This window comes from Protopterus annectens, chromosome 5.part1 (assembly GCF_019279795.1).
Source record: "Protopterus annectens isolate FY-2018-M chromosome 5.part1, PAN1.0, whole genome shotgun sequence".
Classification (NCBI taxonomy): domain Eukaryota; kingdom Metazoa; phylum Chordata; order Ceratodontiformes; family Protopteridae; genus Protopterus; species Protopterus annectens.
The window spans coordinates 311,105,477-311,126,523 of record NC_056736.1 but is presented as its reverse complement, the minus strand read 5'-3'; the positions used below and the strand labels follow the sequence as shown (position 1 = coordinate 311,126,523).

Here is a 21,047-nt window from a genome sequence, read left to right as displayed (position 1 = left end):
GTGTTGGGGCAGGAGTAAGAATACTCTAAGTCTCTTTTTTTGGTAATCCTGGCTTTCCCTGATGAAAATGCTCCCTAAGAGTATGCAAGGTTTCACCGAAAGATAGATCTTCTAGAGGGGAAGCAGAGGGAATGGAATCCTATGCATCAGAATCCTCATAAGTAGATAAGGACAAATCCTGGTAATCAGAAGGACCAGAAATATCAGATTCCTGATCAGAAGAATGAGTAAGAAATTCAGTTCTAGGTCCCTTAGAGGGGAAGGCTGGCTTCCCCTAATTAAGCTAATAAGGTCTTCAGCCATTCTAAGCATTTGTTTTTGAGGCATATGGGCCTTAGCTCGCGGTTTGGTCATCGGTTTTCTAGGCGTAGTGCGAGTTTTAGGCCTGAGGGATTCAGAACTTCTGGATGGAAACAATGACGTTGGTTTAAAATGCAAGTCTGTAGGCCTGAATACACCCTCAGTAGCTGGTGCCTGCACAGTGGCTCCAGACCCATCCAAGGTAGAGACATCCGCAGGTTCCATAGTCGAAGAAGCATCTTGAGGCATATTGGACTCCGAATGGGTCTCAGTAGAGGCCTGGGAATCTGAAGTAGCAGGAATCAGGGGCTGCGAAAGCGCCTCACTGAGTACCGGCGGACATGCGACTAGCTTAACGGAAGCACCGTCGGCAGTTTTGGACCTATGCAGTCTGTCTCTGTCTTTATCCTTACGTTTTTTCAGAAGATCGGTAGTCGGATGGCTTAATGAAGCCATTTTGGAGTACTGAGACCAAGTACGAAAGTAACTGGCTGCAAAAATAGCCAGACGAATAGTTCAGGGATTGAACAAGGCACAAAACTGACAGCGAGGAACATTGTGGTCTGGGCCTAAACAAGGGATGCAGTACTAATGAAAATCTCTATGAGGTATTTGCTTTCCACAGGTAAGACAATTGTTAACTTTTACTGACATAGGTTGGAGCAAGAAAAAGGATCCCCAATGGGGTACTTATCCTTTTTGAAGACTTCGGGTCTGAAACTCGAAAACGAAAACTTCAGGAGTCGGCCGACCGGCACTTGCGAACTGCTTCTGCTTCGGGCACCGTACAGCAAGAAAGACTGGGGTAATGGCGTCGGCTGCATGTTTTATACCCCTGACTATCTGACGTCATGGAAGAAGAGACAGCATCCGACGCAGAAATCCGAAGACTCGGGTATTCAGGCCGGCTGAGGGCTACCTGCAGGCAGATAACCCAAATGTGATGACTGCAACAGTGAAACACGAAGAACATCTTCATAACTGTAAGAAATAATTTTGCAGTCCAAAAATCCCCTTTCATTTCTGTCCTCCACGGAGGACAGACTTGGACTATCCAGCATCACCTTTCACTACTTTTCTTCTATCTGCTTCACCAGCCTAGTGGCTATCTTCTACCCCCTCTCCAGCACCTTTCCTATGTTTCCTTTCTCCATATATTGCCAAAACTGAACAGTATTCCAACTGAGGCTTCGCTAATGAGTTACACAATTGAAGAATTAACTCCTTATCCCTGGAGTCTGTAGCTAAAGACAAGCCATTCAACATCAAGTTGGTCCCGACTGCTACTGTTTTGCTCGGTTTCTGGTCATTCGCCACTGGACTTGCAACTAACTCTCCAGTCTTTTCTTGATCTGTGGTTTTATGCTGCCAATCCCAAACCCACCACCACATTAGTATTAATGCTTTTAGTCTGAATGAATTAAAATCAAAGGAGCTGTAGTAGTGTGCTAAGACCCCTCCAAAAAATCCATAAATTGTGATTCACACCCACAGAATGCACTAAATGAAGACCTCTTTATCACTTTTTAGGAGTTGCTTACCTTCTATTACTCCCAAATCTGACTTAAAAGACAGTTATGAAAGGTTCTTGTTTGCGACACAGTGAATGCGTATCTTCCAAAGATGACACCTGTGGCTTTGTCTGGGTAATCAGGAAATGTAAATTTTTTATTGTCTGCATATATGACAGTTGCATTTTTTTGTATAAAGTTGTATGTCTTTTCAGTTTGCACTGTTGTTAAATACAAGTCCATAGAGATGTAGCATCATATAAAATAATGTTTGCCTACAGCTTTAGTCCCAGCAGTTGTTTTTTTTACCAAATAGAAAATCTTTAAGGAGACTGTATGAAAAAAAAAAGAATCAGACTTCAAATACTGCTGGTGCCCACAGCAGCGAGAATGCTAACAATAATCAATATTCCCAACTACTCAGTCCATTTTTATCAGATGGCCTGTAATCATTTATTTTATATAATGCTGCATCTCTGTGGACTTGTATTTAACCACAGTGCAAACTGAAAAGACACACAACTTAATAAAAAAAACCTCGCACCTGTAATGTATGCAAAACTAGTACAAAAATAAATAAATAAATACTGTAAAGATAAGCTATTAGATGATGGTTAAACCTTGTTCCAAGGCACACAACCTTTACATAAGAAGCTCCGTTATTAGAGTAGAATTTACAAAGTGAAGGATATTGCAGCTCCATTCAAGACTATGCAATGTGCTCCAAAATTAATGTAACACCTGTAGCATATGTTAACATTACTGTACATATCAAGAACTTCATGTCTGTACTACTCACCCAGCTAAGCAATACCCTACTACACTGTCCAAATGTTAGAAAACCAGTCCGGAACTTTATCATATTTTTATTTACATTACGTTGTACAAGTGATATATTCCTAGTTTTGATTCCCTCAGTTTCTATTTGCTTCGGAGCAATTTACAAAAGCAAACTGTCCTCCCAAATCATTGCATATCACCCACCCCATCTAACCACTACCTTTCTTTCCACTCCACTAACTACCTTGATTAGAGCAAGCTCAGATCCTCATAAGCCTAGTACTTATACAGCAGGAACTTCTTATTTTAACATTTGTTAATGTCTGTTATATACTTCACAGATAAAGATTCTAGTTGTCTACTGATGTACTATGTTCTTCATCTGTAAATATGTTGTAATTAATTGCTATGTAAATTGTTAATCGCTATGTAATCCAATGTAACTACTGTCTGTTTATTTTAACTGTGGAGCTTTTCTCCACGGGCCTCCGCTGAAAATGGACCTAAGTCCAGTCGAACACTCCCGGTCAACAAATATAAACAAACAAACAAATCAACCCAGAAAAAAATACATTTCTGCCTAGTAAACATAGCTAGTTAAATAATAAAATGAACTATACTGTAAGTTGCATGCAACATACAGGTGACAAAAAAAATTCACCTGCATGTGTGGCTTATTAACTTCAGACTGGACAATCAAAGAAAAGAAATGGCAGGGCTTGTGTGAGTAACACCTCTTACCGCCTTCTGGAGAGCACATGAAAGGTGGTGTTGAGTATTGTTTCAGCACTAACACAACAAATAAGAACCTTTTAAACAAACAAATCAATAAATCCGGTTCAGAAATAACTTAGATAAGACTTAAAAAAAATTACAAGCCATATTTTCTGTGGCAAACTTTTTATTCTTTAAATGATTTCATGCTCTGTGGATACATAGATGGGCAGGGGACAAACAAAACAAAGAAGGATGCAAAGAAAAAATGAACATTAAGAGACAATGATGGAAATACTTAATACAATCAATAAGAACTAAAATTAAATGCCAGTAATCACATACGTATCAGGAATAAAAAAAAAACAGAAATGGAAACTAGGCCAGCATCATATATATTTTTTCAGAAACTGATTACAATAAACTTTTTCACACATACCATTAACAAAGTAAACGCAATGATTAAAACACTGAATGGTGAGAAGCCAGTTCCTAAAGGTATGATTTAAGTGCTAATGACATATCAAAAGAAAGCACAAATGATGAATGTGTGTGTGTGCAGTCAAGCAGAAGTCTCGCTTTCTTGCAGGGAATAGACAATTGAACTGGTCCAACATGCATTTCTGGCACTGATTATATCACAAAATAGTAGACAGAGAATTCCCAATAAAAAAAACACATGCTGCTGTCAGAAAGTACAATATGCCATGCTTAAAATACTTTTCTAAACAAAGACTTCAGTTACAAAAACAGAAAAAAATAAATAAAATTACAAAAAAGTAAAATAATGTTTCATAGTATAATACTTCACTATGGATAATGTGTGCCCATTAAAAACTAAAGGCAGCAGATTATTAAACAAATGGATTCAAAGTGGACTACACCCAAATGTCAAAACAAGTCACAGTGGAAAAAGAATACAGAACAAGAGAAGCACTACCACAAGTCTCCAATACACCTTTCAGCAGTTCTACAGGGTGTGTTTGCAGAAAAGTTCACGGAAGACCTAATAGCTTCTGGAATGACCAATATAATGACCATGCCTCAAGAAGGATAATAGATTCCAGCATCACATCACCTAAGCCAGATGACCAATGGGATACCAGGGATACTACAGTTCCTGTGAAAAAGGACTCCATGCTGAAGAAACATTCTCCAGGTATATGCATGTAGACTCTGAAATGCACTGTGATGAAATCATCTGACTACCTGAGGTCACCTCATACTAAGTAAAGCGGGGTGTGTGCAAATTCCTTGAGCTAAAACACACAATATTGTCTGGGTGGAGTCTCAAAGTATTAACTGATGCCAACAAAACATGAAGCATACTAATCATTACTGTTTTAATACATTTATCATGAAATATTTTTACATAAAACATATATGCTTCTCTAATTGACACTTCCACTGATGAATTACAGAGGCTAATGTAACATTCATTCATTGTTTTGTATGAATATTCATAAAATCAAGCTATATTAGATCATCATTATAGGAGTGTAAGCATGTAAGTAGTTCACTATCATTTTTACGTAAGCTTTACCCCCCCACCCCCCGCCTCCCAAGTCCAGTTAGGGTAGGAGGAACACTACAGCACCTGTACAAACTATACTCTGGCACTCATTTCTGCTCAATTCAAGCAGTAAACAAGCATTAAACCTCTCTCTGTCTAATATTTCTTTGTTTATACAATTCTATTCATCTACAGTATAAAATAGACACAGTAGTATCCATAACAGAATCTAAACAAATGAAACAAAGACCAAATAAGCATTCTGAAAGTAAGTAGAAATTAAAATCACTGCCCGCATAAAATGTCTGAATGCTTATCAATAGTTTAAATTTATTATAAAAAGTTCTGAAGGAAAATGCAACAGACCAATGATTTCACAAAAGTGAAAAAAGGCAGAAAAATATGGAGTAAATGGTGCTTTTTGATGTCAGTTATTTAACACCAAAAAAAAAAAAAAAAAAAAAAGGAAAATCAATGGCTGTTTAAAATACACTCCAAGTTTATTATTGCATTTTTCTTCTTGCAGCACCCCTTTCCTTTCATAGGACTTCTTACTAAGTAACATAATACTAGGACTTCAGTAAGTCTGTTTGACTGTCTATAAGAATAATGTAACACTAATTAATAACATTGATTTTGTATAAAGTTTAATTAGCACCACAGAGCCATATGCAGAAATATGCTGCCATTTAATTCTCAACCAAAACAATGGTGTCTAGATTTACATGTAGCCCCAGGACTGAAAGAACGATAGTCCTTTGTGCCAGTTCCTAAATCCACTTTAATGAATTTCTTTTTAAATTCTAAATAGTTAAGATTATTACCATTAATTATAGGATAATGTTTTGCAGAAATGACCATAATTAAACTATGAAAACAGATACATTGTTACTCCTTTGCAGTCTTCAACACCTGACCTTAGAATGCCCTGTTCTGGCCAGCACAAAGGACAGTTCCAGTAATTTTATGTTAGTTTCTACGTAAAACAGGGTGTGAACTTCAATTATGCTCTTCCACAAGAAGGTTTCATGAATTTTCATACACAGAATATACAGGCTATTCACCTGTAAATATGATTCTGCAGGTAATATATTTCTGACTTGCTGGTACTTTCCATGGGCCAAAAAGAACAGTGGGGCCTTCATAAGCTGTGTTATTTCATCAGGTTGCATGTCTTCAACATTCACATTGTTTTTACATAGACTAACCAAGAAGCTTTAACTGAAGCGCATACACTGTAAAAGGACATTTTTTTTTTACCACAAACATAAACCACTATGATCAAACTGACCTACTATTTATACATACTGTTTTTATTTCTGTGTTATACACATGTTCAGTCCTTCTTAGCGAAAACCTGGTCGCCCAAACTGGGATTACATGAATGACATATTCCATCAATCAGTATTATTTGTTGGTGGATATTTAGGTCCCTACTACAGGTGTTCGTATAGCCACTGAAGAAAAGAGGAGGTCAAGACACAGGTCCATCTGAGAGGAGCCAGTAGGCTGCTGAACAAAACGAGTATTGTGCTACTCTATCAGATAGTTGAGCGATTTAAGACCACCTCATGTCTCCGCTGAAAAGAGGGCACTGGTCTAGTGGGGCTTGAGACGGCCCACCACTGGACCCCACTGGCACAGCTATAGGGTCGAGATCTCAGCTGAGTGGCCAAGCTAGGATCTCCAGCACCCTCTCAGTCCAGCCAGTGTTTCATGTCTCTACCCAGTAGCTGACACACACACACACACACACACACACACACACACACACACACACACACACACACACACACACACACACACACAAAACAAGGTAATTAAGAGAGGAAGACATCCAACTACAGCCCCTCACAGAACCCTCATAAATAACAATTTGGTAGGGGAAGGAGGGCAAGGCTGTTCCAGTGTCCAGAGACTAGAGAAATCTAACACTGCATGTACACTGCTGACATTGCTACAGAATTTTTAGTATCATTGTAGCTGGTTAAAGATTCCTGATAAGTAGTTCTTGTTCTCATAATTAATAAATTTAAAAGCTTACATATGCTGTAAAATGTTTTTTCTTTTTAACAAAACAGAACCATATGTTTCAAATAATTTATACTTTCTTTTCATTTTTCTAACTAGTTGTGTAAGTTTCTCATTCTATCATGGTGGGAATGTAAGGTTACTTACTGCAAGAGTGGAGGGGTTTTACAGTGCACTCCCTGAAGCAGTATCACACTGCTCCAGCATCATCAGTCTCCTCAACTGCTCCAGACGTGGGTCAGGTTGAACCCTTGGGAGACCAAGGTTATCCATTAGACCCAGTGAATGAGGAATGGTGTTGGCAGCAGCTAATGGTCAGCTGCAGAGAGGGAAACAAACTATTAGCGGAACCTCTTGTTCTCTATCTGATCCCACAACCTTTGTTATATACTCTTTTGTCCTACTTAACGTATCCTTTTCCCATTGTGCGTTTTTAAAGTTTATATGATTTAATTGCAAGTCCACTAATACAGAGTTACTTTCTTCAATAGCCTGCTTTGAGGAGAAAGGTATGGCTTCTCCAAAAACACTGTTACTAAAGCCTCTTCTAGAGCTTCACCTACAGTGAGCACTTCAAGACAAAAATCATCTTCCACCTTATCTTTGTCTGTACAAACCTTTCGGGTGCTCTCTTTCCTCTTAGCTGGCAATTCCTCTGACTTAATGTAAGTGGATACCACCCTCACATTTGTTTTCCTTCTTTATGCTGCCCCTCCTCTGCAAAGGATATTTCAGAAAAAAACATAATATTCAGTTTTACTTATCTTACTTTCAGATAACTGCTGCTGTAGGTCTGCTTTTACTTGAATTTTGTTCTTTACACTATCAGAAATGAGTTCAGAGCTTGTATTTTCTTAGTACCCTACTTTAACTATTCATTCTACATTTCTATGATTTTTACTTGAGTTCATTATCAGTTCATCTTCATTTCCTGCACTGACATTTTTGCAGGTCTGAATTTCTATTGCTCTCTCACCGGGTTAGGTCTCTGACATAAAACAGGTTTTTCTTACTGTCTTACCACAAATAAATTCCAGTCCATTTTATAGCTTCTATGCCAACTCCATTCTATTGTTTTAATTTCCTCTCTCTCTTCAATATATATATATATATATATATATATATATATATATATATATATATATATATGTGTGTGTGTGTGTGTTTGTGAATGTCACTGCCTTGCTCTCCATTCTTATACTAAACTGTTGCATCAAGATGCTGGACGATCTCTTTCGTAAGTATATCAGCTTGCCACACTGCATCTATTGATTTTTGATTCTCCATCATCCCACATTTTTGTACTGCTTTAAAATGGAGAAAATATTTTCCAAGATTATATCGCCAGTCAATTTCTACAAGACTATTCTTCTGTCACCACAAATGCATATTATCACCACGTTTTGGTTATTACTCATCTTATGCTTATATGCTGGAGAATGCTCAACAAGAATAATCATGCTTCTAGAATCTAGCAGAGCTTGGACCTCTCTTCCATCTAGGAGTACAGTACATTTCTCTAGACTGGTTGCAACAAAATGACATATGCTGAGTCAATTACTCTAGCTTTATCAAACTCCACATAAACAACTTCATTTGATGATGCATTTCAGTTTTCACATTTCCACTGCATGCATTTTCTGTAGTATTAATAGCATATAACTAAGCAACGTGACCCCTCTAGTCCCACATCTGAAACAAATTAATACATTACTTGTAAAAGACAGCATATTTCTTAATATACTTGGGGGTAAACAATTCAGTTTTAAACACTAGTTTATTAACTAATAATCACACTGCTAAAGTCACTAACTAATCGGGGTTCTTGGGATCACTTTGCAATACCCATTTTTTTATGCTTCTAAACAAAGCTCTTTTAAACCACTCTACTACTACAGTTTCTAAAACTTTTAATTTGTTTCAGCTAGTGGACTCTAGCCAAAGTTTTAAAATCAGTTTCCAGTTAGGCATCAGTGTTCTTACCATTTTTCAACATTAAAAATCCAGTAATAAAATGTTACTGTTTGTACTTCAGAGGTAATATCCGTTTCAAATTCAGTGTATCTCCAGTCAGTTGGGATGACATGACTTTCACTAAGTTCTCTTGGTCCCAGTTCTTTAAGGTGAGACAGTGCTCAACAGCCACCAAGCAGAATTTCTGATCATTCTCACTGGTTAGTTTATTCAAAGTAGGCACAGTCTTGTGGTCAGTAGCTACAATGGCCAGCACAAGTAGTTGCTGCAGTTTCACCAGCTACTGATCAGTTTCGACTTTCAATTCTACAAGAATATGATACAACTCCTCAATGCCCTGGGTAACCAGGAATTTCTGTATAGGGGAAACAAGCTTTGGAGTAAACATGCTAATCCAGCAAAAATAGCTCACAGGAACCAATAGCACTTTCATGGGGAACCTGTAGCCAAAAATTTTTCTGCTCTTGGCAGCAGAGGCACTGTGATGAATGAAAAATAAGAAGTCCATGACTAACTGCCAATGCACAGGCCATCAATTTAAAGTCCAAAGAATACAAAACACATTGAATTATATTAAAAAAATACAGATTTCCTACATACACCCAACAAAAATACAGCGCTTCTTGGCTTCTGGGCTTTCAATAAACAAAACTAATACTACCCTTAGGCTTCCAGTTCTCAAAAAGTTCCTTATTAGTTAGGTTTTCATTGTCCACACACCCCTGCAATCAGATTATTACCCCCAAACTATTCTGGTTGTAGGCCCTGTCCAGGACCCAGTCCCAGCTCTCTGGTATAGGCGATTCAGTAGTTGCACACCAAATGCCAAATGGCAGACATACTCTACACCTCCAACGTCTTCCTTCTAGGCGATGATCTGGTTGAGGAGCAAACTTCCTGATTGTTGCCCTATAGGCTACTTCTTTTAATATGACAGTAACTAAACTAGCTGACACCAGAGTGTGTGTGTGTGTGTGTGTGTGTGTGTGTGTGTGTGTGTGTGTGCACGTGCTGCAGCTACTGAGCCAATCATGCACCCCCCCCCAAAAAAAAGTACAACTCTCGCTACCCTTAAGGCTAGTATTGATGATTGGACGGGTAAACGCAAGCATACCCTAGGTTACCCAAACTTTTTTAGCCAGCACTAAACAAAACTAATACATCCCTGCCAAACAGCCACACCCTCTTCTTCTACTTCTAGCACCACTGACTCAATGCCATTTCAAATGAACTCTTACTTTACACACACAGCACTTTTTCTGATTAATAATAGCAATTCACCCCCATACTGTCCTAACCAGTCACATTCATTCTCCTTCTTCCCAGTCACCACCTCTACTATAACAAAAATTCAACAGAAACTAAAACCATCCCCTTTAGCTGCTGACCCACATAAACAGAATACCTAAAAACAGTAAGTTTTTCTCTGTATCTATACTGATAACTAATCCATAATTATGAAATATATCCCATCCATTGGACGAGGAGATAGAAAAACCTTTGGAAAATTTGGAAAAGGAGGGCCGAAAAATCTTAAAGATTCCCTGGATCAGATTGCCCCTTTCATCACAGTTTTTGATTACCTCTGCATCAGATGGGCTAAACACAGTCTCTATCCGGATGAATTTAAAACCTCATTTTCAACATAATCTGGGAGGTTCTGAGAGTGAAGCCATGCAACTCCCCTCAAAACTGTACCAGTGGCCATTGCCCTGGAAGTAGTATCAACAGAGCCATACACACAAACTATAAATAATGAGTACTGACTTCTGCAATAGAAGAAACCAAGTTTTTTAAAGAAGATTTTGTTCCTCATACGATCACAGTTTGTTACAGTAAACTTTAACATAACATATGAGCCTGACAATTCAAATTTTGAAAATCAAAGTTGCGGAAGTATACACTTTTGCCACACCTATCAATACTTTTCCCAACCTTGTCAGAAAGAGTAGGATTGGAATTATCTAAGTGCTTAGCAGCAATGTAATAAATTAAAGCTAAAGCTGTAGGTCAGGTTAGGGAACACTGTATAAGATTTAAGACTGAGGAAAGTACAGTTGTGTACACTGACCATAAATGTAGATGTTCGAGTGTATTCACTGTTGCAGTCATTACATTTGGGTTATCCTGCTGGCAGGTTGCCCTCAGTCGGCCTGAATTCCAAAGTCTTGGGTCCTGCGTCGGTTGCTGTCGCCTCTTCCCTGACGTCAGAGGTATAAAAGATGCAGCCAATGCCATTTTATTTAGTTTTTCTTGCCCCAGATGTCAGGTGCCCCCAAAAGGGTAGGCTAAAACTATGTAAATAAGACATACATGCACCAAAATAAGCTTTACCTTTATCAATAAGCAAATACACCACCTAGGTTGTATAGATTAGAGAAGTAAAGATAAGTTCCAGCAAAAATAAGGGGGATGGCGGGTGGGTAACCTGGACTGCAACAGTGAATACACTCGAACATCGACATTTATGGTACGTGTACACAACTGTACTATATTCTTCGTGTTTCACTGTTGCAGTCATTACATTTGGGTTGAGTCTCAAAGCTATGGTTGGGGGGCTGGAGCTAAATAGCATTAGGAGCGGCTATGAGGCCCTGCAGAACTGCAGTGGCAAAGCCTGCCCTGGATTTAGAGTAAAGAGGCAGATTGTAATGTTTTGTAAAGGTATGCACTGAACTCCAAGTAACAGCCTCTAAAATGTCTTTGGTTGGTACTCCCCTGAGAAAGGCTGCAGAAGTGGCTGCAGCTCTGGTTGAATGTGGCCTAATGCCCTTAGGCACTGGTTTGCCATGCTGAGAGTAGCAGAAACGAATGCAGTGACCTATCCACTTTGAAACAGTCTGCTTGGAGATAGCCTTTCCTTGTGATGCTGTGGCATATGCCACTAGTAATTGTTCTGTCTTTCTGAAAACTTTAGTTTTGTCCAAGTAGAATCTAAGTTGTCTGTGTACGTCCAGAGAATGCAGAATTTTCTCCCCCTTGTTCTGTGGATTTGGATAAAAAGTTGGCAAATGAATTGTTTGGTTAAGGGCTACACTGGATACCACCTTAGGCATAAATGTAGGGATAAAAAATGATAAAGGGTTCCACAGCCATGAGAGCCTGTAGCTCTGAAACTCGTCTTGCAGAAGTTATTGCTAGGAGCAGAGCTGTTTTCCAAGATAAGAACTTTATATCCGCAGTAGCAGCTGGCTCAAAAGGAGGTAAGGTGAGTTTTTCCAAGACATAATTTAGGTCCCATGCAGGTATTGGCGTTCTTCTTGGAGGCCTTAAATTTTTGGCTCCTCTGAGGTACTGCCTTAATAAAGGATGATAAAAGAGTGGTGGCTCTGTATTGTAATGAGCCGAAATGGCAGAGGCATGGATTTTAATAGATGAAAAAGATAGGCCTTTGTCCAGCATCTCAGTTAAATATTGCAAAATCTGAGGAATATTTGGGACAGCTGTATCAGTTCCTTGAGCTTGGTTCCAAGCGCAAAATCTCTTCCATTTCCCAGCATAGGATTTTCTAGTACTAGGCCTTCTAGCTTCTAAAATGACATCCATCACAGCTTTACTGAGAGGTGTGGTTTGTATGGCTACATTATCCGCCATGCTGCCAGGTTTAGGGTCCTGAGTTGGCTGTGTAGAATCTGATTGTTTTGCTGGGACAGTAGGGGTCCAGGCTGGGCATTGGGACAAGTTCTTTAAGACTGGATACCAGTACTGGAATGGCCAGTCTGGGGCAATCAGAATAATTTTTGGTTTCTCCTGCCTGACCTTTAGGAGTACCTTGAAAAGGAGAGGCAGTGGAGGAAAGGCATATACTGATAGGTTTGTCCAGCTGAAAGATAAGGCGTCCACTTTCCAAGCTTGTCTGTGATACGTCCTTGTGCAGAATCTTTTTAGTTGATTGTTTTGAGGGGGAGGCAAAAAGATCCATGTCCGGGCGTCCCCATTTCTTTGTTATCATGCTGAAGACTTGTGGATCCAGGTGCCACGCATGGGCATCCATGAGGTTTCTGCTTAGTTCGTCTGCCAGGGTATTTTCCTTTCCTGGCAGGAATTGTGCCTGTAGATGAACTTGGTAAGTCAATGCTGTGTCCCATAAAGCCATGGCTTGCCTGCACAGGGGATATGAATGAGTGCCTCCCTGCTTGTTTATGTACCACATGACCGTGGTGTTGTCTGTCTTTAACAGTAGTTGTCCCGGATGAAGTAGGTCCTTGAAGGCTGTCAGGGCATTTTGAACAGCTAGCATCTCTTTTTGATTGATATGTAGATGCTTTTGGTTTGTGGACCAGGTGCCTTGAATGCCTCTTCCTGCCATGTGTGCCCCCCAGGCATAATCAGAAGCATCTGTCGTTAGGGTCTGCCTGGCTGGGGGTAGTGAGAATGGCTGTCCCTTGTTTTGGAGGCAAGCCTTTGTCCACCATCGAAACTCCTGTTGCAGGCAGGGAATTAGAGTAATCATTGTTTCTAGACTGTGGCAATGGTGTGCCCAGACACTTTTTAGGTACCACTGAATTTTCCTCATATGCAGTTTTGCATATGGAATTAGTAAGATGCAGGATGCCATGAAGCCCAAAGCCTGCAGAATTTTTCTTGCAGATAACTGGGCTTTTGTTGCCAGTTCCTTGAAATAGGTAGTCAGTTGCCGTTGTCTGGAGTGAGATAAGGCATCTGGGCAGTTGTATTTAAGCTTGCACCCAGGAATATTATCTCTTGAGAGGGTACTAGTTTTGATTTTTTTTTTGCTGATTGTGTATCCTAGGCATGTTCAACGTCTTATCACAAACGTCAGATGCTGTAGTAGAATGTCCTTGTTCTCTGCTTGTATGAGGCAGTCGTCCAAGTAAGGATATATTTGTATTCCTCTTTGTCTGCAGTAAGCAATTACTGGTGCCAGGCACTTTGTGAAGACCCTGGGCGCAATAGAGAAGCCAAAGGGCAGTGCAGAGAATTGGTAATGCTTTGAGCCAGCTTTGAATCTGAGGTATCTTCCGCATGATTGTCTGATTGGGACATGCAGGTATGCCTCTTTTAGGTCTAAAGTCACGAGCCAAGCCTTGTTGCCCAGCATGGGCAGAAGCTGCTGTAAGGTCAACATCTTGAATTTTGGTATATCCAGGAAAGTGTTTAGAATAGATAGGTCCAGTACTGGTCTCCATGCTTTGTCCTTTCTGGGTACCAAGAACAGTCTTGAGTAAAATCCTTGTCACTGCTCTTGATGTGGCACTTGCTGAATAGCCCTCATGTCCATGAGAGCTGCGACTTGTTCTTGAGCCTCTGCCCATTGATTTTTTGGCAGGTCTAGCCAACCGTTTGCCCTTGGCAGAGTATGGAAATGAAACTTGTAGCCTTGTGACACTATGTCTAGAACCCCTTTGTCCTGGGTTATAATGTGCCAATTTTGAGAAAAAAGTGCTAGTTTTCTCCCTAAGGGTGCTGCCAGAAGATAAGTGCTTGGTGCAGGCAGGGGGAAGTCATTGGGACTGTTTCCTGTATGATTGTGTTTTGTCTTCTCCACCTTTGGAGGAAGAAGCACTCCACTGCTTAGACCTGTAGGATCCTTGCGGCTGTGATCTGCCCCTTTGAGGTCTGTCTGAGACTGGAAAAGACCAATTCTTTGTAGGCCAGTGTCTACTGAATCTAGGTGGCTGTACCTGTAAGAAATCCTTGACCGTTTGCATAGATTTAGCTTTGTCCTCCATTTTCTTTAACACCTCTTCTGCCTTAACACCAAACAAGGTATCATGTTGTAAAGGAGCATCTAATAATTTTGCTTTAATATGGTCAGGCAGATTTTGTTCTTTTAACCAAGCATGCCTCCTAATGACAGAACCAGTAACAGGAGCCCTGCAGGAGGCCTCCATAGAATCAAAACCACATTGCAAAGTATGCTTTCCAACTTGTTCAGCTGCATGTAATAAATCCTGCATTTCTTTGTTTTCTGCACATTCAGAATTTGCCATCATTTTGTGTTTAAGCAGTGTAATAATATATTGCTGATATTTGAGCATATGAAACTGGCAATTTAAGGCCCTTATAGCCAAAGTAGCAGATGTGTAAATCTTTTTTCCCCATCTATCCAATCCCCTAGAATCCCTGTCAGAGGGGGTTGGGTTTTTTGCAGTATAAGCCTTGACCCCTTTTGGACCCTGAGAAATAGTTTCTGGGTCTGCAGAAGAGTTTTTGAAAAAGAATTTATGAGAGTCAGGGACCCTGTAGTATCTGTCTGGCTTAACAGGAGCTGGAGGTAGAGTCAGGGGTCAATCTAGACTCCGAGAACACATCAACTTCTACAATGTCCAACACAGGCGGAATAGCTAGAGGCCTGTGTTGAGGTAGTAAAAGGAAGTCTCTGAGCCTTTACTTAGATTCTGAAAAATCTTGGCTCTCCCAGTAGAAGTGCTCCCTCATGGTATGCAAGGTTTCCCCAAAAGAGTAGTCCTCAGGAGGAGAAGCTGAAGGAATTGATTCTTCAGCATCAGAATCCTCATGGGGGGGGGAGAGAATATTCCTGATCAGAAGAGGAATCAGAAGAAATGGAAACCTGATCTGAAGATTCATAGTCTGTCTCTTGCCTAGGCCTCTTATCAGGAGGGGGATGGGAACCCCTGATCAAGGTAATTAAGTCTTCGGCCATTTTGAGCATCTGCTTTTTGGGCATGGAGGCCTATCCTTGTGGCTGGTGAACTTGTTTCTTTGCCTTTAAAGGTGTTTTAGTCTTTGTCTTTGAAGTCAGTTTAATATACAATTGTTTAGGTCTGAATAAACCCTCAGAAGCCGATGCCTGCTCAGCGGCTCCGGACCTATCTGAGGGAATAATCTCCGAGGCTCCAATACCTTGAGTTTCCAGCGGCCTGGCCGACTCCACATGCAAGTCGGTAGCGGCCTGCGACTCTAAAGTAGCGGGTGTCAGGGGCTGCGAAAGTGCCTCACTGAGAACCGGCAAACCGGCGACTTGCTTAGGAGAAGCTTCGTCGTCAGTTTTGGGTCTTGGTTGCCTGTCTTTTTCTTTGCGTTTTTGTGAATTCCGGTAGTCGGATGGCTATCCGACGACATTGTATAATTAAATCTTCGCCCAAAATAGCTTAATGCAAAATCGTACCGACACTTAATAGTGCGTTGGTTAAATCTAGCACAAAATCGACAACTAGCAATGTCGTGGTCAGGGCCTAGGCAAGGAATACAGTAAGAATGAAAGTCCTTATGCGGTATTTGCTTCCCACAAGAAATACAATTATTAACTTTTTCTGACATCGGTCTGGAGCAAGGAAAAAAGTTTCCCTAACGGGGTACTTAGCTTTTAATGAAGACTTCGGATCTGAAACTCGAACATGAAAATCTCAGGAGTTGGCCGACCAGCACTTGCGAACTGCTTCTGCTTCGGGCACCGCGTGGCAAGAAAGACTAAATAAAATGGCGTCGGCTGCATCTTTTATACCCCTGATGACCTGACGTCAGGGAAGAGGCGACAGCAACTGACGCAGGACCCAAGACTTTGGAATTCAGGCCGACTGAGGGCAACCTACCAGCAGGATAACCCAAATGTAATGACTGCAACAGTGAAACACGAAGTACATCGTTATACATCCTGTCTGCCTATTTAGGGGCAGCTGGCTGACTATCAGGAAAATTGCAGGCAGTGACACGCACATCCTCTAAAGCACAAAGACTAGGAGGAATGGGTGTGGGTCCTGGAAAATCTTTCATACCATTTTCTGAGGGACTGAGAAACCTCAGTGTTCTTCCACTGAAAACACTGGCACATTCAAGCAACAGTCTCAGAGATAAAGAAACAACCACAAGGAGAATCAGGCACTGTGCTTTCCTCTGAGTCTGAATCAGAAATCTGAGAGAGAAAACAATTGAATCCATTCCTGCTTCTTCCTGTTCAGATTCAGAATCATAACTCTCTTCAGAAAATGAGGAATCCCTACTTCTTTTACCAGAAACTAGTTTACAAGAGGGATTAATTGCTTGAATTAAAACCCTGAGCCAGACCCAGTAAACTACTTCTATTCAAAGAAATTTGAGGAGGAGTAGATACATGCTTAGTTTTATGATTCTTTTTGACAGGAAAAATGGGGCCAGCTGTTTTACTAATGGCAACAGCTGCTTTCCCAGGGACAGGCACAGCATTCTGACACAACAGGAAAACCTTCCCTGCTTCCTCTCTCAGGAGCAACAAGAGTGGCTCTCCCTTGCCCACTGAGGGGAATCCAACAGTTGCACAGGACGTGGCTAATTGCCAATCCCTAGTGGCTGTAGGTGCTAAATCAAAGGGATCCGGAGTAATGAGTGGTCTCAGGTACAACAAATTACCACGGCAATGTCTCCTACCTGTAGCTGATGCAAATTGCTAACCTGCAGTGATGGCAAAGGCTGTTTGTTTAACTTTTTCTGTTTGTGGCTGGAAGATGGACCAACCATGGAACCAGTTGTCTGTTCCATGGTCAAGCTGAAAATGGCACCTTTTCCTAGGGAAGACAAGTAGCAATTGCCAGTAAAACTACCAGTACACAAAAGTTACTTTTTTGACAGAAAAAAAAACAGTAAAAAGCACATTACAATACTATGTCAGCCCCACAAAGGAAAAATTAACACAATTTTTACACAGAAAATATGTTTTCAGTTAGTTTACGCTACATTTAAACTGACAGAAAAAAATGAGTTTTCCATTTAAAAGTACATTACAGTCTTAAGAGAATCTGTTAAAATACGGGTCTATATTACTAGAACAAATGCTTAAATGTTCGAATCTGTAAAGGTCGACCTTTACAAATCGAACACTTAAGCATTCGAAATTGGAAAAAAGTAAATTAAAAAAAACAAGTATGAAGAAAGGACAGGGGGGCAAGCCCCCCTGCACCCCCACCCCCCCCGCTACTTAAATATACCAACTCCGAGATCGCACTTCAGTGAACTACAGTGCAGAAATGGCAAATTTCCCATTCCCTACACTGTAGCGTGATCTTGGAGTTGGTATATTAAAGTAGGGGGGTGCAGGGGAGCTTGCCCCCCTGCTTAAACCCTTTAGTTGTTTTTTTGGACTTGTGCATTTTTTTTTTTAATTTTTCTAAAAAGTCGACCGCTTAACTGTTCGATCTCTAAAGGTCGACCTTTAGAGATTCGAACATTTAAGTGGTCATGCATCTAATATAGACCCTAAAATACAACACTCCTAGCTTTAAAATAACATTCCTGAAAAGGAATGTAATAAAACATCAATGCAATTAAAAAATGGAGGTTTTTCTTTCTCCCAAAGTGAACTTATTTGCCCAGCAAAGGAAAACAACAGCCGACCGTCAATCTTTGAAAGCCTCAGAGAAGCATACTCTTCAGTGGCAATAAAGCTCTGAAGGGCTTCACGCCAAAACTTGTCTTTTAGTTAGCTCAGCCTGAGCTGCTTGACAGTTTGGGTGCCTGGAAGGTACCCTGAAGCTTTGGAAGGTGGCTGGCTTTTATATCCTTGGCAGGATATAACCCATATAACTAAGGCTACTGCAGCAGTGATCAATATGATAAACATAGTTCATTCCTACACTGCCTAATTTTTATGTTCTCCTGCTCAAGTTTAATTCCTAGTAACTCATTATCCGGTCTCCCAAAGACTTACATTTTCCTGAAGTTGTGGTGCCTGTATTTACAGCATCAATTCTATGAAAGTCACTTTAATGCTACAAGTACTTGCTGATGCACTGAGTATTCCTTTTTTATAGCAGCTGTGCCTTCCAATATTCGGGCTATCAAGTGCACTAAGTTGTCTAGTTTAACTACTACATTCAGCTGCTGCAAGTCCTCCAGCCAGCCCATGTTGCCAACCACAGGCAAGAAATATGTTAAGATCTTAGAAATGAATAAAGTATATGGACTTTGTCACTGTTTCTCTACAGAAAATATAACACTTAATATAGCCAAAAGGGGATATTCCAGAATTACTAAAAGGATACTAGCACAATTAATAATTCCAAGATGAAGTGCTTTTGGATGCTGCTTACTCCTCCATCATTAACATCACCCCCCCACCACCTTACATTATGCTTCTTATGTCACATCCTCGTCATGAACATCTCACATGAAGTTAACACTTAACCACTAAGATGCAAGTCCACACTATTTGCAGGTTGAGCGAGATGCAGAGTTAAATTTACAGCATATAGTTCAAATCCCAGGAAAGTGAAATTTTTCTTTTCTGAGGTCTTACATGCAGAAATCCTTTAAGAAAACTTACTAGAGTGTTTCATGGTAATTCCAGGGAAGAGAAAATAAGGGCTAAAACTGACTGAAGAAAAACTTTCATTAGTTTCAAAAAGAAGACTAAAGCAGTTGAAAAAATCCTGGTAATAAATACCAAAAACAGATGTAAGCCCTGCCTTTTACGTTCTCACAAAATCTTTCCACATCCGTATGTATAGCCCACTGGAACTAGGTTTCTTAAATTTCATTTAGGATTTTCAAAACTTCAGAAGGCACCAGTTCACTGTTAAGTATCAAACCCTATTCTCAGGCTGAAAGACATGAGATATCCTAGTTGTTATGAAGTACTGTCCATTGCAAATGAATCAATAATATCTTGTTCAGAAAGAATTGAAGAAAAAGAAAGAGAACAAAATTACCTGAGCAAGTCTGGATGCATAAGATTCTCTTTCTGCTTGCAGCTGACATCTAGTAGCATGCAGCTGTTCCTCCAGTTTAGTAATCTCTTCTTGAAATGTGTATGCTTGACTTGCCTTCCTTTTCTCTAGTGAAAGAATAAAGTTTTTAAGACTTTCTCTTGAAAAATCAATAAGTAATTTCAAATGAAAATTTTCAACCACATCTCCCACACTTAATACAAACCGTGATATGCAAGCCACCTTCCCCACAAAGTACTTAAACACATGGCTAGCTTGCATTGATAGTGCTGTAATGTAACTGCAATAAATATGTTCATCTACTTGTTAACATTTGTTAACCTGGGTAATGGACTGATCCCTAAAGGATCCACTAACCCACTCAAAGAATTTGGCAAAAAGACAACAGAACAAGTACACATTACAGAAAGATAAGAACATTAAAAAATTATTTCAATATATACATGGAGACAATGCAGAATGTAGTTATGATGATGACATTTAACATATGCGTGTAAGGTCATGACACAAGTAAAGACAAAGCTCCAACATGTGTAATCTTCAGAAAAAGCCCATATAAAACAAAAGAACAAGTGGACGGATTATGCAGTGTAAAAAAGATTAAAACACCTACAACTATCTTTCAGGATGAGAATACACATGAACTTGAAACTATCTAAGATCCCTGGAAGTCCTAATTGAAAAGAGAAAGCGATCTGTAGTCCTGGATAAAAAAAACAATCAGTTTTCTTAAGGCTGTAGGGAGTCCTACAGAGACTGCAGTCTCAGAAAGTTGGACACATATTGTCCTCACCTTTAACCATTGGGGGACAGTGCTTTAGTCTTACTAGCTTGAACAGATGGTTGTAAAGGATAAGGTCAGAGCACGCCCTAACTGGAAGCTACTTCATCCTAAAATGTGTGTGCCAATAATGTTCACTTTTAGGAACTATGAAAAGAGCTTGTAAATTATACAGTTTTTTAGATGGATGTTGGCCACCAAAAGCAGACCATATTTGAATTTAGCCATTCAAATAACTTTAACATATAAGAAATGGCTTCAAGAGTGAACAACCTTGAGAATTTTCAGCATCAGAACTGTGATTTTACTAATTTCTACCTTTAAAGAAACTGAGGTGGAAATGCCACAGTAACAGAAATATCTAGTCAGATTCCTGGATACACAAATGCCTTAACAGACAATTTTTATTTCTTACCTCAGAAGAATTAATAAAATTCCAGTCAGAGGGAACATTTCATTTTTTACTTCTAAGATGGCTGCACACTGATCAACAGCTTGATAAGAGCTCTCCAAGTACAAAAACAGAAACTGTTAAAGCCAATGAAAACTTTACATATGGGTAAAATTCTGTTACAGGCCAGTAATTACACTGCCTGGATTTCAGCAAAGAAGAAATTTACAGAAATCTAACAGAAAATCAGCAAAACAACTGAGAAAAAATACTCTGGCTTGAAAGTAACTTGCAGTTGTTCAGCAAAAGCAGAGAAAAGGCCCTACTTGGTCAGACTTTCCCAATAAAAAATGCCAATAAATACATAACAGCAGTTCAAGTTTCAGGTTTGCTACAGGAATGGCTTCCGGTAATTTAGAGAAGAAAATAA

General features: G+C 39.9%; 1 protein-coding gene across 3 annotated transcripts in view; it reads right to left on the bottom strand.

Annotated features, from left to right (window-relative positions):
- The window catches only part of DZIP1 (DAZ interacting zinc finger protein 1), a 1,252,063-nt gene that overhangs the window by 1,021,554 nt on the left and 209,462 nt on the right, over positions 1–21,047 (bottom strand). For all 3 annotated transcript variants that reach the window (XM_044072991.1, XM_044072990.1, XM_044072992.1), the window contains exon 4: positions 19,428–19,552. In XM_044072991.1, coding sequence (XP_043928926.1) covers positions 19,428–19,552 — 125 coding nt within the window. The remainder of the gene's footprint in view (positions 1–19,427; positions 19,553–21,047) is intronic.